Genomic DNA, 12,720 nt, shown 5'->3' with positions numbered 1-12,720 from the left:
TACAGCATATTTAATTTCCCAGGAGGGAAAGCAGAACGCAAATTACCAAGCCCAGAGTCAGCAAACAAGACAGACACTGAGCAAGGAAATAATTCCAAAGCTAGCACTTTTTCCATGCAAGCATCAGCAAATAATAGACAAGCAGACGTAGACAAACCCGCAAAGAGTAAGGGAAAAAAGACAATGGAAACGCCGAGTGGAGAAACACAAGCACCATAATTTTTATCCCTAACAGTCAGGAGGCAATAAGTACCGTACACATATCAAACTCGGCCATACCCGATCCAGAGGCAGACCGAGTAGGAACAGTTTTTTCAAACACTGAAGACGACTTAAAGACCAAAAGTGGCACACCCCAAGCAACAAAATCGAGCTAATCCCGCAATATAGCTCAAGAGGGCCTCACGACATCCTGAATAGAGGGTCCATTTTAAAACTTCTAGAAGAACTACCAGGCTTGCGACACCTAAAATCAAGTGACTTGGAGCCAATTGAGTTTAAACCAAACCCTTACCAACCAGGCCCCGATTCCACGATTACAACGTGGACCGAACACATCTTCACAGAATCAATCCTGGCACATAGGGAGGAATTTGCGTTATGGGGCATAGAGCTAAAACAGGTGGAGCCCGCACGATATCCCAGCCCGTTGCAGAAACAAAGCCCTAAACGAAGCCTTCTGAAAGGTGCCAAAGGCCCAGATCAAAGAAGCAACATCGAAGAAGAAGGTCATCCATTCAGGCAAATCACAATCACACTCGCCCATCAGGACCCAGCTATATTTGAGGCACCAACAAGCTCCCCTGGTATCAACCCAAAGGAAGGTAGAATGAATCAACGGCAGACTAACAGTAGGAAAAGAGCAGGGCTGTAAGATCTATTCGTGTAATGTCAACGGACTAAATACAAAGCTGGAGAAAGATGACTTTATAAAGTTCATCACCCAATACAAAATACTTTTGTTCCAGGAAACATGGCAGACAAAAAATTCGCCTCTTGTGGGATACAAAGAATTTTTCACACCAGCATATAAGGAGGCACATCCTGGCAGGGCAAAGGGAGGCCTATCTATCTTCATATCCACCGATTTCCTTTGGCCAGTCAGTTGCATCGAACTAGATTCCACATGGATGCAATGCATCAAAATTGAAATTTCACCTATCATTGGTCTATTGATCCTAAACTTATACATGCACCCCAGTGGAAAACAAAAAGGGAAAAGGATAAAACAACTAATTACTGCAATTAACGCATTGAAATCCACCTACCCAAGTGATAATATGCTAATAACTGGAGACTTCAACATGAACTTAATTCAAGATCAAGAGGGAACTCTCCCTACCCACATTGATCCACGACAGGGCAATCGAAGCAGACAAAGCGCAATAGGGAGGAAATGCGCTGCAGAACTGGAAGCCCTCCACTTGTACACACTAAACGGAAGGGGCCACTTGGACAGACCAGCCGCCCTAACGAGGGTCACTAGGAATTCAGGCTCAACAATAGACTATACCTTGGCTGACCCCGATCTATTCCCTTATATCAAAGACTTTCATATTCAGGAACGTGGTGAAAGCGACCATTACCCTCAGACCTTCACACTATCAATTCTACCAAATAAGTCCGAGCAAGTGCAGCCTTTGACATTGAATACTCAACTTTTTAACCTGCAAAAATTAAATTGGAATGAAGACAACATTTCCAACTTAATGGAGACATGCCACTCTCTGCTCTCACCACCAGATATATCAAAAGACATAGTAAAGACCTGGGAGTCCTTTGTGGTGAATATAAACAAAAAACATCAAACCAATCACAGAGGATACAAAACAATAAGAAACAGAGGAGGGAAATGGTACACTCCAAAATTGCGTTTATTAAAAAAGCAACTTAATTCATATCTCAGGGTTCAACGTAAAAAGGATCCTCAACTATCACAACAAACCCTGAAAAAAATCGAATCCTTAAAAAAAGAGCTTAAACGCGAGATCAAGTTGGCCAAGCAAATACACAAGAAAAAATTAGAGTGCACTATACTCCACGCTAGCAAACTGCGGAATTCCAAAGATTTCTGGGCAAAAATAAATTTCATGCTTAACGGCAAACACCGGCAGTTCAATTCAGATATGACCGATCAGCTTTGGGGCACTCACATCGATCTACTATACAATTTTACGCACGATACATCTACAGATAAGACACTCGCAATTCCATCTGAGCCCACTCCAACACCAAGCCCGAGATCAATGGCAGAAGCAAAGTCTCCTCAATCCAAAGTTCCCTGCAAGCCACCGCTGTTGGAGCTTATAGGAGAAATTGACCAGATCACACCAATGCAGGTTTCGAATACCATAAAACACTTGAGAGCAGACGGAGCCCCCGGACCTAATGGCCTTCTCAACGCCCTATTCAGGCAAGACCCAACGTTTTGGGCCAGTCAATTATCCCCCTTGTTCTGTCACAGTTTAAGGACCAGGAATATTCTAGACTCCTGGAGGGGCAGCATTCTCCATCCAATACATAAATCAGGGTCCCGCTCAGATCCCAACAATTATAGGCTAATAGCCTTAATAGACGTGGAGGCCAAGATCTACGCATCAAATCTATTGGTAGAACTGGAGTCTTGGGTTAGTAGCAAAGGGTTAATCCCTTTGACACAAGCAGGCTTCAGGGACGGAATGGGCACCCTAACAAACTTATCCGCGCTAACCCTCCTTGCTAAAAAGGCAATCGATAATTCCACCACGCTTTACACTTGTTTTTTAGACTGAAAGCGGCCTTCGATGAAGTGCCTAGATCTAAACTTTGGGTCAAAATGAAAGCCTGGGGTGCGCCGCCAAAGGTATTGGGAGCAATCATAGAACTATACTCGCATACCTGGGTCCAAATAAAAAAAGGAGACGGCCGATGCCTAACAAAGAAATTTCAAACATTTAACGGCCTAAAGCAAGGATGCGTGTTGGCCCCCAGCCTTTTCAACATCTACACCGCAGACCTAGAAAGTGACCTACGTACAATTCAGGGAGACCCACCGAAATTGGGACAAACACCTATAGTGAGTCTACAATACGCAGACGACATTGTGCTCCTCTCACAAACCCCGCTTGGCCTACAACGGTTTATCTCCAAACTTGCGTTGTACATCTCCAATGCACAATTAAAAATAAATTTTAAAAAATCAAACATTCTATGCTTCCCCTGTTCCCGAAAGAAACAATCAAAATTCGTCTGGAGGATAAATTCAAATGTAGACCTTAATTGTGAGAAAACCATTCTGAGGTACATTGACTTCCTCTGAGCAGAGCAGAAACCACAGTTCTTGTTTCAGCCAGTTGGAGACTGAAAAAGTGTCCCTGAATAATTTCATTTATATTGTGACATTGTTGGCATAGCCTCAGTAGGCAGGATCACCATGATAAAGTTGGCAAAGCTAAAATCATTATTCTTAAGCCAGGCTGGTTAGTACATTTGTAAACACCTACAATTTGGTATGGCAACCCTTTTACATGTAACACTGCATGACATGCTAACTCATTGTAACATTGTAATAGTTACTAGCTTCTTCCCACAGAGCTTTTCAAAACTATTAAGTCTAGCAAAAACAGTAAACAAATTATAGAAGATCTCAAATTGAGGAAAAAACAACTTTCCAATGTGTACGGTAACAACTTCTTGCTGCACCGGTTTAGATTTTGAGATGGCTAGAAGATTTTGATGTGTTCAATGTCAAGTCGAGTCAAGAATAACTTTATTTCGTCTCAGAGAACCATAAAAAGATTCACAGATTTGAAAAAGATTAAAATACAGTACATACAAGATTCGCAATAACAGATTAAAATCTCTAAGTAAATTTTACTCATAGTGCTTTCTGATCATTATAGAGGCACTAATGTAGTTAGCTACTGCAATACAGATTCCAGCCGTGGCCAAGGACTGTAAAAAATTAAAACCATCAATATATGAGGGAGGGCGGGCATTCCTTAATAATGGGAGCAGAAATCTAGTTCTCTCCGATTTATACAATGTGCCAAATAATATAAAGTGCATAGTGCTTTGAACAAAGACATTATCGCAGGGAATAAGCCAGTTTGACCACCCTCCTTGTCAAGTCAAGTCAAGTCAAGTCAGAGAATTTATATAGCGCACTACATACCCAGAGGGTCTCAAGGCGCTTTAGGAGGGGTAGGGAATCACTTGTCAAATATCCATGTTTTAAGTTGCTTTCTGAATGCTAGATGGTTCTGGGTAAGGCGAAGGTAGGTGGGAAGTGAGTTCCAGGTTTTAGCTGCCAGGTAGGAGAAGGATCTACCTCCCATGGTGGTCTTGTTGATGCGAGGTACATTGGCAAGGGCTTGGTTGGAAGATCGAAGCTGGCGGGAGGGGGCGTAGAAGGACAGTCGTGTGTTGAGGCATTCTGGTCCGATTTCGTAGAGTGCTTTGTGTGCGTGGGTAAGGAGCCGGAAAGTGATTCTCTTATTGACGGGAAGCCAGTGGAGGTTTTTCAGGTGACCAGAGATATGTTCTTTACGCGGGATGTCTAATATGAGCCTGGCTGAGGCGTTTTGGATTCGTTGGAGTTTTTTCTGGAGTTTAGCGGTAGTCCCGGCGTAGAGGGTGTTTCCATAGTCCATTCGGCTCGTGACCAGAGCGTGGGTGACCGTTTTCCTAGTTTCGGTGGGGATCCAACGAAATGTTTTTTTGAGCATGCGAAGAATGTTGAAGCAGGATGAGGAGACGGCGTTGACTTGTCTGTTCATTGAAAGTGAGGAATCCAGGATGACGCCCAGGTTCCGTGCATGGTCTGTCGGGATGGGTGCTTTTCCAAGGGCTTCTGGCCACCAAGAGTCGTCCCATGCGGAGGGGGAGGTACCTAAGATGAGGACTTCTGTTTTATCTGAGTTCAGTTTCAGACGGCTGTGTTTCATCCATTCGGCTACTTCTTTCATTCCTTCGTGTAGGTTCGTTTTGGCGGTGCTAGGGTCATTGGTGAGTGATAGGATCAGTTGAGTGTCATCCGCGTAGGAGATGATGTTGAGGTTGTGTTGGCGGGCGATGGCCGCGAGGGGGCTCATGTATACGTTGAAAAGGGTGGGGCTGAGTGAGGATCCTTGTGGTACGCCGCAGATGACTTCAGTGGCCACTGACTTGAATGGTGGAAGGCGGACTCTCTGGGTTCTTCCGGTGAGGAACGAGGTGATCCATTCCAGAGCTTTTCCTTGGATTCCGATGTTTCTGAGGCGCTGTAGAAGGGTGCTATGGCAGACTGTGTCGAAGGCTGCTGAGAGGTCGAGGAGGATGAGGGCGACTGTGTCTCCATTGTCCAGTAGAGTTCGAATGTCGTCTGTTGCTGCGATGAGGGCGGTCTCAGTGCTGTGTTTTGCTCGGAAGCCGGACTGTGAGGAGTCGAGGGATTTGTTGGCTTCGAGGAAGGCGGAGAGCTGGTTGTTGACAGCTTTCTCGATGACTTTGGCCGGGAATGGAAGGAGCGAGATGGGGCGGTAATTTTTGAGTTCGGTGGGGTCTGCTGTGGGTTTCTTCAGAAGGGCGCTGAGTTCAGCGTGTTTCCAGCTTTCCGGGAAGGTGGCGTATTTGAAGGAGCAGTTGATGACGTCTCGGAGGTGCGGTGCTATGATGGAGTCTGCTTTGTTGAAGATGTGGTGAGGGCATGGGTCTGTGGGGGATCCTGAGTGGATGGAGTTCATCAGGCGGATGGTGTCCTCAGTGGAGATTGGGTTCCAGTCATTAAGGATGTTCGAGGGGGGTGGAGGTTCAGTAGATGGTTGGGTGGGTTGGTCTTCGGGTTGGTTGTCGAAGCTGTTGTGGATGTCTGCAATTTTGTTGTGGAAGAATGAGGCTAGGGAGTCGCAGAGTGCTTGAGAGGGGGTGATGTCGTTAGAGTTGGCCGAGGGATTGGTAAATTCCTTGACGATGTTGAAAAGTTCCTTGCTGTTGTGGGCGTTGTTATCTAGTCGTTCCTTGAAGGCGGTTTTCTTGGCTTTTCGGATCAGTTGGTGGTGTATGCGGGTGGCGTTTTTGAAGGCGTCCTTGGTGCTGGTGGTTGGGTCTTTTTTCCAGGCCTTCTCAAGGGAGCGTCAGAGTTTCTTGGATTTCTTAAGATCATCGTTGAACCATGATGCCTTCTTGCTGCCAAGTTTGCTTTGTCGTTTTTTCAGTGGTGCTAGGATGTCGGCGCTGTTGGAAAGCCAAAGGGTGAGGTTGGTGGCGGCTTGGTCGGGGTTTGAGGAGTGAGCTGGGGGGTTTAGAAGAAGCGATGAGGAGATCTGGTCGATGGTGATTTTGTTCCAGTTTCTTTGCAGAGTTGGTTGGGGTTGGTTGTTGGGTTTGGGCTTGTTGTAGGTAAAGTGAAAGCAGCTGTGGTCAGTCCAGAGGAGAGCCGTAGTGTGGCTGAAGGAGACATGATTGCTGGAGGTGAAGATAGGGTCGAGAGTGTGACCTGCGATGTGGGTGGGGGAAGTGACCAGTTGTTTAAGTCCGAGGTTGGCGAGGTTGTCCAGAAGGGTGGTGGAGTTGCGGTCGTTGTTCTTTTCAAGGTGAAAGTTGAGGTCTCCCAGAAGGATGTAATCTTTGGAGGGGAGGGCGTGTGGGGTGATGAAGTCCGTGATGTCCTCACTAAATTGTGCGCGGGGTCCTGGTGGCCTGTAAAGGAGGGTGCCTCTGAGTGTGGTCTTGGGGTCGATGTGGATCTGGAAGTGAAGGTGTTCAGAGTTGGCGAGATTGATGTCAGAGCTGGTTGAGATGTGGATGGATTTCTTATGGACGATAGCGATTCCTCCTCCTGTGAGGCCGGTACGGTCCTTGCGTATGATCTTATAATCTTCTGGGATGGCAATGGTGATGTCTGGGGCGGAGGAGGCGTTCATCCATGTTTCTGTAAGGAAGGCGACGTCCGGAGAGATGGTGTCTAGTAGATTCCATAGGTCAATGGCGTGCCTGTGGACCGATCGGGTGTTGAGCAAGATGCATTGTAGGTGGTTGGGGTCGGGAATCTGAGGTGTGATCGTAGCGGAGATGTTGACGGTGCCGATTAATCTGCAGGAGTAGCATGAGAAAGGTCCATGGGTGTGTCCAGGAGCGGCTTGGACGCAGTTGGGGGGACGGCCGGGGTTAAGGGCTAGGAGGGTGGAGGCATCGTAGGTAATGCGGGAGGGCTGGGCAATGCGAGGGCCAGGGGGTCTGGCGCTGGGCGCGGGCGCGGCGCGGACGGGCGTAGACGGGCTTACCTTTGGCGCACCTTCGGCGCGACTGGGGCGCGGTCGCTGCGCGTGGACGCTGCACGTTATGACATTGGTCATAAATGGATGGTGGAGGGGGCGGAGCGTGGGAGGGGCAGCAGCTGGGAGGCGGTGGCGGGAGGAGGGGCGGACCAGGGGAAAACAACAACAGAAAATGGAGGGTCAAAGGCTAGGGTCACAGCGTGTAATGAGAAAGAGCCTAAAGCGCACAAATAAGTATCAGTATAGCGGCAATCACCGTTATTTACTCAGCGAGGTCGCGCTTCAAATTAATAAATAAATTAATCGACAGTGCAGCGCGAGAAAATCAATGGAGCGACAGTGCAGCGCTGTAAATAAATAAATAGTTGCGTGCAGCGCTAGGCGAGCAGAGAGCTGCAGAGATGCAGGTCAGGAGAACAAAACGATACCAGCGTCTTGGGAAACAAAAGTGCACTGTGCATGAGCGCAACCTAGTTAGATAAAATCTAAACTGAGTCTTAATAGAAAGCTATAAATAAAATTGTGCAGGGGCAGGAGGCAAACGGGGGTCTCCCATATCATCATGTCGGTAACTAATAAGCCTATTGTCCCGGGAGCGGTACACCTCCTTAATAATATCTTTAGCATTCAAAGGAATCAAATGGTATTTCCTCCTTAAATATTGAAACCATGGAATTTTTAAAACATTGTCTGATTTTAAGCAGTCTCTTATAACATCACGTGACAACTTCAAGTCCTCAGAGGTCCATATCTTGGCCTATAGGGGCAAAGGGGCACTGCCTATACGGCCTTCTTTAAATTCTAGGCCACGTTACATATGGCAGAATAGGGTAGGAGCGCTTTTCGGGAGCATCAGGAGCTTTTTCATAAAGGTGTTTTCCATTACTGCAAGCTGTTGGCTTTTAGCGTATCCCCAAACCCCAGCTCCATACGAGGCGATAGAGAGACATTTTGCTCTATAAAGGGTAATTAGTTCCTTCACAGGCTTATGCCCAAATTTACAAGCAAAGCGAAATAGTGTCCATTGCCTTACTTGTCTACTGTGCTCTTAGGGTCAGAAGTGGTTTCCAACTCAACTGACTATTAAAAAGATTATCCACGTATGAGAAATTACTAACCTATTCTATCTTCTTTACCTGCACGATAACTGTAGTGGTTTTAGGTCCACATACCATTGAATAGGATTTTATAAAAGTAACTTTTAAATCAAGCTAGGTCATAAAATCTTTTAAAGCATCAAGGGATTTCTGTAAACTCATAGCTGTTCTTGCTAATAAAACCGTGTTATCTGCATAAGATAAAAGCTTTCAATGTAAAAGTCGGAGATCTAAGTAGATCAAAATTATTCTTTTGGGGGAGGGAGCTTTGATATTGTAAATGGAGGCATCAGGAGAATCTGTTTTTAACTGATCAGTTTTCTTTTTATCAATTCAAAGTAATAATATTGACACACAGTCTCACTTGCAACAGTAGGAGGGCTTACTATGACCAGCAAAATGTGTGAAGGCAGAGTAAAAGCTTTGAAAAGAGATAAAGGTTGTTGTATTACTGCTTCAATGGAAGTGGATATGGGCTATTGTACAGTGTTATTGATTCAACAACTGTTTCATGCAAAGTAATCTTAAAATCATTTTTGTATGTGCGTTGAAGGTTAGACATGAACTTGCCAGTCGAGTGTTCAACTGCTGCAGTATAATGATGAAGCATGACTTCAAGGTTACCATCTATCTCTTGCCTCATATTCTCGTCTATGTCCTATTGGGGTGCAGTCAAGAAGATCAACAAGAGGTGAGAATCCTTAGTGGTGCAATGCTGATGTGATGTTTGCTTTGGCAGACAGTGTGATCCATACTGGTGCAATGTTGCTTTGATTTGGTTACTTTGGGAGTGAGTGTTAAGGCATCAAGTACATGACTGTCAATTTAAGTTGATTCTGAGCTGCTTCTTTCTGTAACTGATGTTTGGCGTAGCAGCCGGTCCTTAATATTTGTGGATTTTTTGGTCACTGGTGACCAAATACTGTTCAACACGTAAACCAAGTATTAAAACCAAAAATAGAGAATCCTGAATCTTTTTTTTACCAAGCTATAAATACCCTTAGAAGTGTACAAAGTAGTGAATGTGGAATAAATATATTTTAATGGAGGCAGTGCATCTGTTTTTGTTGAAGCAGCATATGATTTTGTACAAGAAATGTCTTGCTGGCTACATCAATTTAGTAGCTAGTTGTAATGTTTGTATAGTGGGCCACGGTATATCTTTTCATCACATTTATCAATAAGGGTTTGATAATTAAAGAAATCTTATAAGGGAAAACCACATAATCCCTCTGCTGTCCCCTTCCCCTAGGTTCAAGGACAAACTGAAGAAAATGAATAAGAGGCCATGTGAAGGAAATAAAAAGATTCCTAGCTCTAGGATTCCCTGTTCTATTTTGGCACAGTTCTCCACTGAGCATTACTAATGCAATGCAATATGTTGAATGGCATCTGGTGGAGTTGTTGGTACTAACTCTGGGTCATAGTCTTTGACTTTTCAAGCAATGACCAAATGATCTACCAGATTTATGAAGCTCAAACCAGATAATTTCTGAAAAAATGTTAAGTACGACTTTCAGATGTCATTGTAGGTTCTACAGCACCCTCCTGCTGAGGGGGGCCTAGGTGCCTCTGATTTTAAATTGTACTTCTTGGTCTTGTTGCTCCAGTAGCTATCGCAATGCCTTGATGGAGCCCACCAAAAAGAGCTAGGGTTGGTGGAGCATTCCACATATTTGGGTGCTTTGCTAGCTAAACTGATCTGTTTGGCGGTAGTGATTCTGCGCCCAGGAGTGCTTCTGACTGCGGTGCTAAAATGCTGGAGGTGCTGTGTTTTGAGAATCATGGGAATCCCCCTATATGCACCGGCATTGCCCCTAGTGGGCCTCCCACACGGAGACCCTCTCCTTTTTCACAGCAGGCATGCTGTCAGCCTAGATGGATGCCAGACTGGTGACAGTAGGGGACTGTTACCTACAAGGTGCTCTGCCCACTATGACCTACCCCTAGGGCAATTTCTTATTTACAAGGCACTGACTCGGACGCTCCAGGACATGTGGGCTGGGGGATGGGATGAGCCTTTGACCCATACAGTGTTGCAGCTATTGGTTTCTCTTGGTACCTCCAGACATCTGATGATGTGGATTTACCGCTCCTTCTCCGAGATGGTCCGTAGTCCCCTATCTGCGATGTGAGGGCGATGGGTGGGGGCTCTGGGACGGGACATTACGGATTCGGAGTGGCGTAGGTAAGGGCATATCCAAAAAAGGTCTCCAGAAATATGAGGCTAAAGTACACCCAATTTAACTATATTCACATGACATATATGATTCCACACAATAACTGGGTGGTTTAGTGGGGGAATTGCGCCCTTCCCCAAGATGCAGACACTTGGAAGCAGATTTTGTCTAAATGGTCTGGGACTGCCCCCAATTACGTACATTCTGGGACGATGTGATAGACGCCCTAAGTGCTACACTGGTACGCTCTCTTTCCTGCTCCTTGGAGGCCTTATATTAGGGCTGTTCATGAGACCCTCACGGACGAAAAGTTGGCACTAGATTTGTAGACCTGGCTCTAGTGTTGGCCAAACGACCAATATAGATGGCCTGGAAATCAGCCACTAGTCCAGGGGTGAGAACCTGGAATGCGGATGTGACTCAGTGGGCAAGAGCTGAAGAGAGGGCCCTGATCCATGATGAAGCTAGAGGGGTACGGTGACCCCCAACTGCGGGACTGTGGACAGAAATTCTAGGTGCTTGGAGGCATCCGAAGGGAGAGTCGGGTGAGTATGCTGAGGACCAGCCAGGACTGACTGTGGGAGATGGGGCAGCCCCTCCACCCGGGGCTCACCCAGAGAAGAAATTGTACATTAGGCTTGAGACACTTCCACCAGCACTGCCACAGCACTCTAAAGACAGACCCTCTCCCCCCAGCCAAGATGAGCACCCTAGAACCAGATATTTTGCAAGTTCTGGTAGGACTCTTGAACATGTCTCTTACGCAAGGGAAGAACCTGCTGGCATGGAAACATGCCTTGGTTCTGCCCCTCTTGCAGAAAGAGAAATCAATAACCCCCTCTGACTCACCACCTCCAGCACGAACGACCCCTCATCCCCTGCGGAACACCTGCATTTCCAGATCCAGACCAGCCCCAGAACAACCCTACGTGGCACCCTCGCCTACAGACCTCCCGAACCTTAAACAGCTTTCACCACTACCATCACCGACCTCATCACCCCCCACACCATTGCCTCAATGGACTGCATACTGCTCAAAGACCTCAACTTCCACCTCGACAACCTCAGCGACCCCCAACTCCTCCACCTTCCTGGACAACCTCTCCAATATCTGTCTGAAACCTCTCGTCACCACCTCCACCCACAAGGCAGCAAACACCCTTTACCCATCTTCGTAGGAGGCAACAACATCCCCTTCAGCCCTGGACAGACCACCACTGCATACACTTCTCTTTCGACAAGGCCACCACTCATAAACCTTCAACACGCCCTTCACGAAGGAACTGGAGCAAGGTCACTGAGGAGCACCTCAACTCCACCCTCAACTACGATCCCCCTCCCACCTTGACTGACGCCAACTCCGCAGCCAAAGAACTACACTGATGGCTCACCAACTGCCCTGACAAGCTCGCCCCCCTGTGGAACTCCGACAGACAGCGCCCCAGGAAGGCCATCTAGTTCAAAACCAATCTCCAACAATCCAGACTCACCTGCAGACGTCTCAAGAAGCTGTGGAGGAACATCAAAACCGCGGAAGCCATGACAGAATACCATCAACTCATCAGATCCACCAAAAGAACCTTCAGCCAGAACAAAATCGTCGCCAACTACAGCAACTCAAAAGAACTCTTCTGCATCATTCAGGAATTCACCAACCCCACCAGCGAAGCCAGGGACGTCACACCCTCCCGGGACCTTTGCAACAAACTCTGCTCCTATCTCCATCTGAAAATCAAGTCAGGCACCAGACGCCGAAACCACTCCTTCCTCCAGCAACGACAGCCAGCCTACCATATAGGCCTGGAACCCGGTCACTACTGAAGACACCGCCACAACCATGAAAAGCATTCACTCGGGAGCTCCCACGGACCACTGCCCGCTGCACATCTTCCACAGAGCAGCAGCCGCCATAGCACCGAGCTACGACGCATCATAAACGCCACTTTCGAAGCCAGCACTTTCCCAGATGACTGGAAACACACATAAGTGAATCCCCTCCTCAAGAAGCCCTCTGCAGACCCGATGGACCTCAAAAACTACTCACCCATCTATGTCTTTCCCTTTGCTGCCAAAGTCACAGAGAAGATCGTCAACGTCCAGCTAACTAATTTCATCGAAGAGAGCTCCTTCCTCCACCCTTCCCAATCCGGATTTCACAGCAACCACAGCACCGAGACCGCCCTCCTCAACGCCACAGACGACATCTGC

At 46.9% G+C, this 12,720-nt stretch overlaps 1 protein-coding gene across 2 annotated transcripts in view; it reads left to right on the top strand.

Annotated features, from left to right (window-relative positions):
- The window catches only part of ATR (ATR checkpoint kinase), a 566,179-nt gene that overhangs the window by 258,442 nt on the left and 295,017 nt on the right, over positions 1 to 12,720 (top strand). For both annotated transcript variants that reach the window (XM_086943714.1, XM_086943713.1), the window contains exon 26: positions 8,886 to 9,023. In XM_086943714.1, the coding sequence (XP_086799840.1) occupies positions 8,886 to 9,023 (138 nt within the window). The remainder of the gene's footprint in view (positions 1 to 8,885; positions 9,024 to 12,720) is intronic.

Source organism: Lissotriton vulgaris, chromosome 11 (assembly GCF_964263255.1).
Source record: "Lissotriton vulgaris chromosome 11, aLisVul1.2, whole genome shotgun sequence".
NCBI lineage: Eukaryota > Metazoa > Chordata > Amphibia > Caudata > Salamandridae > Lissotriton > Lissotriton vulgaris.
This window is presented reverse-complemented; position numbering and strand designations above follow the sequence as displayed.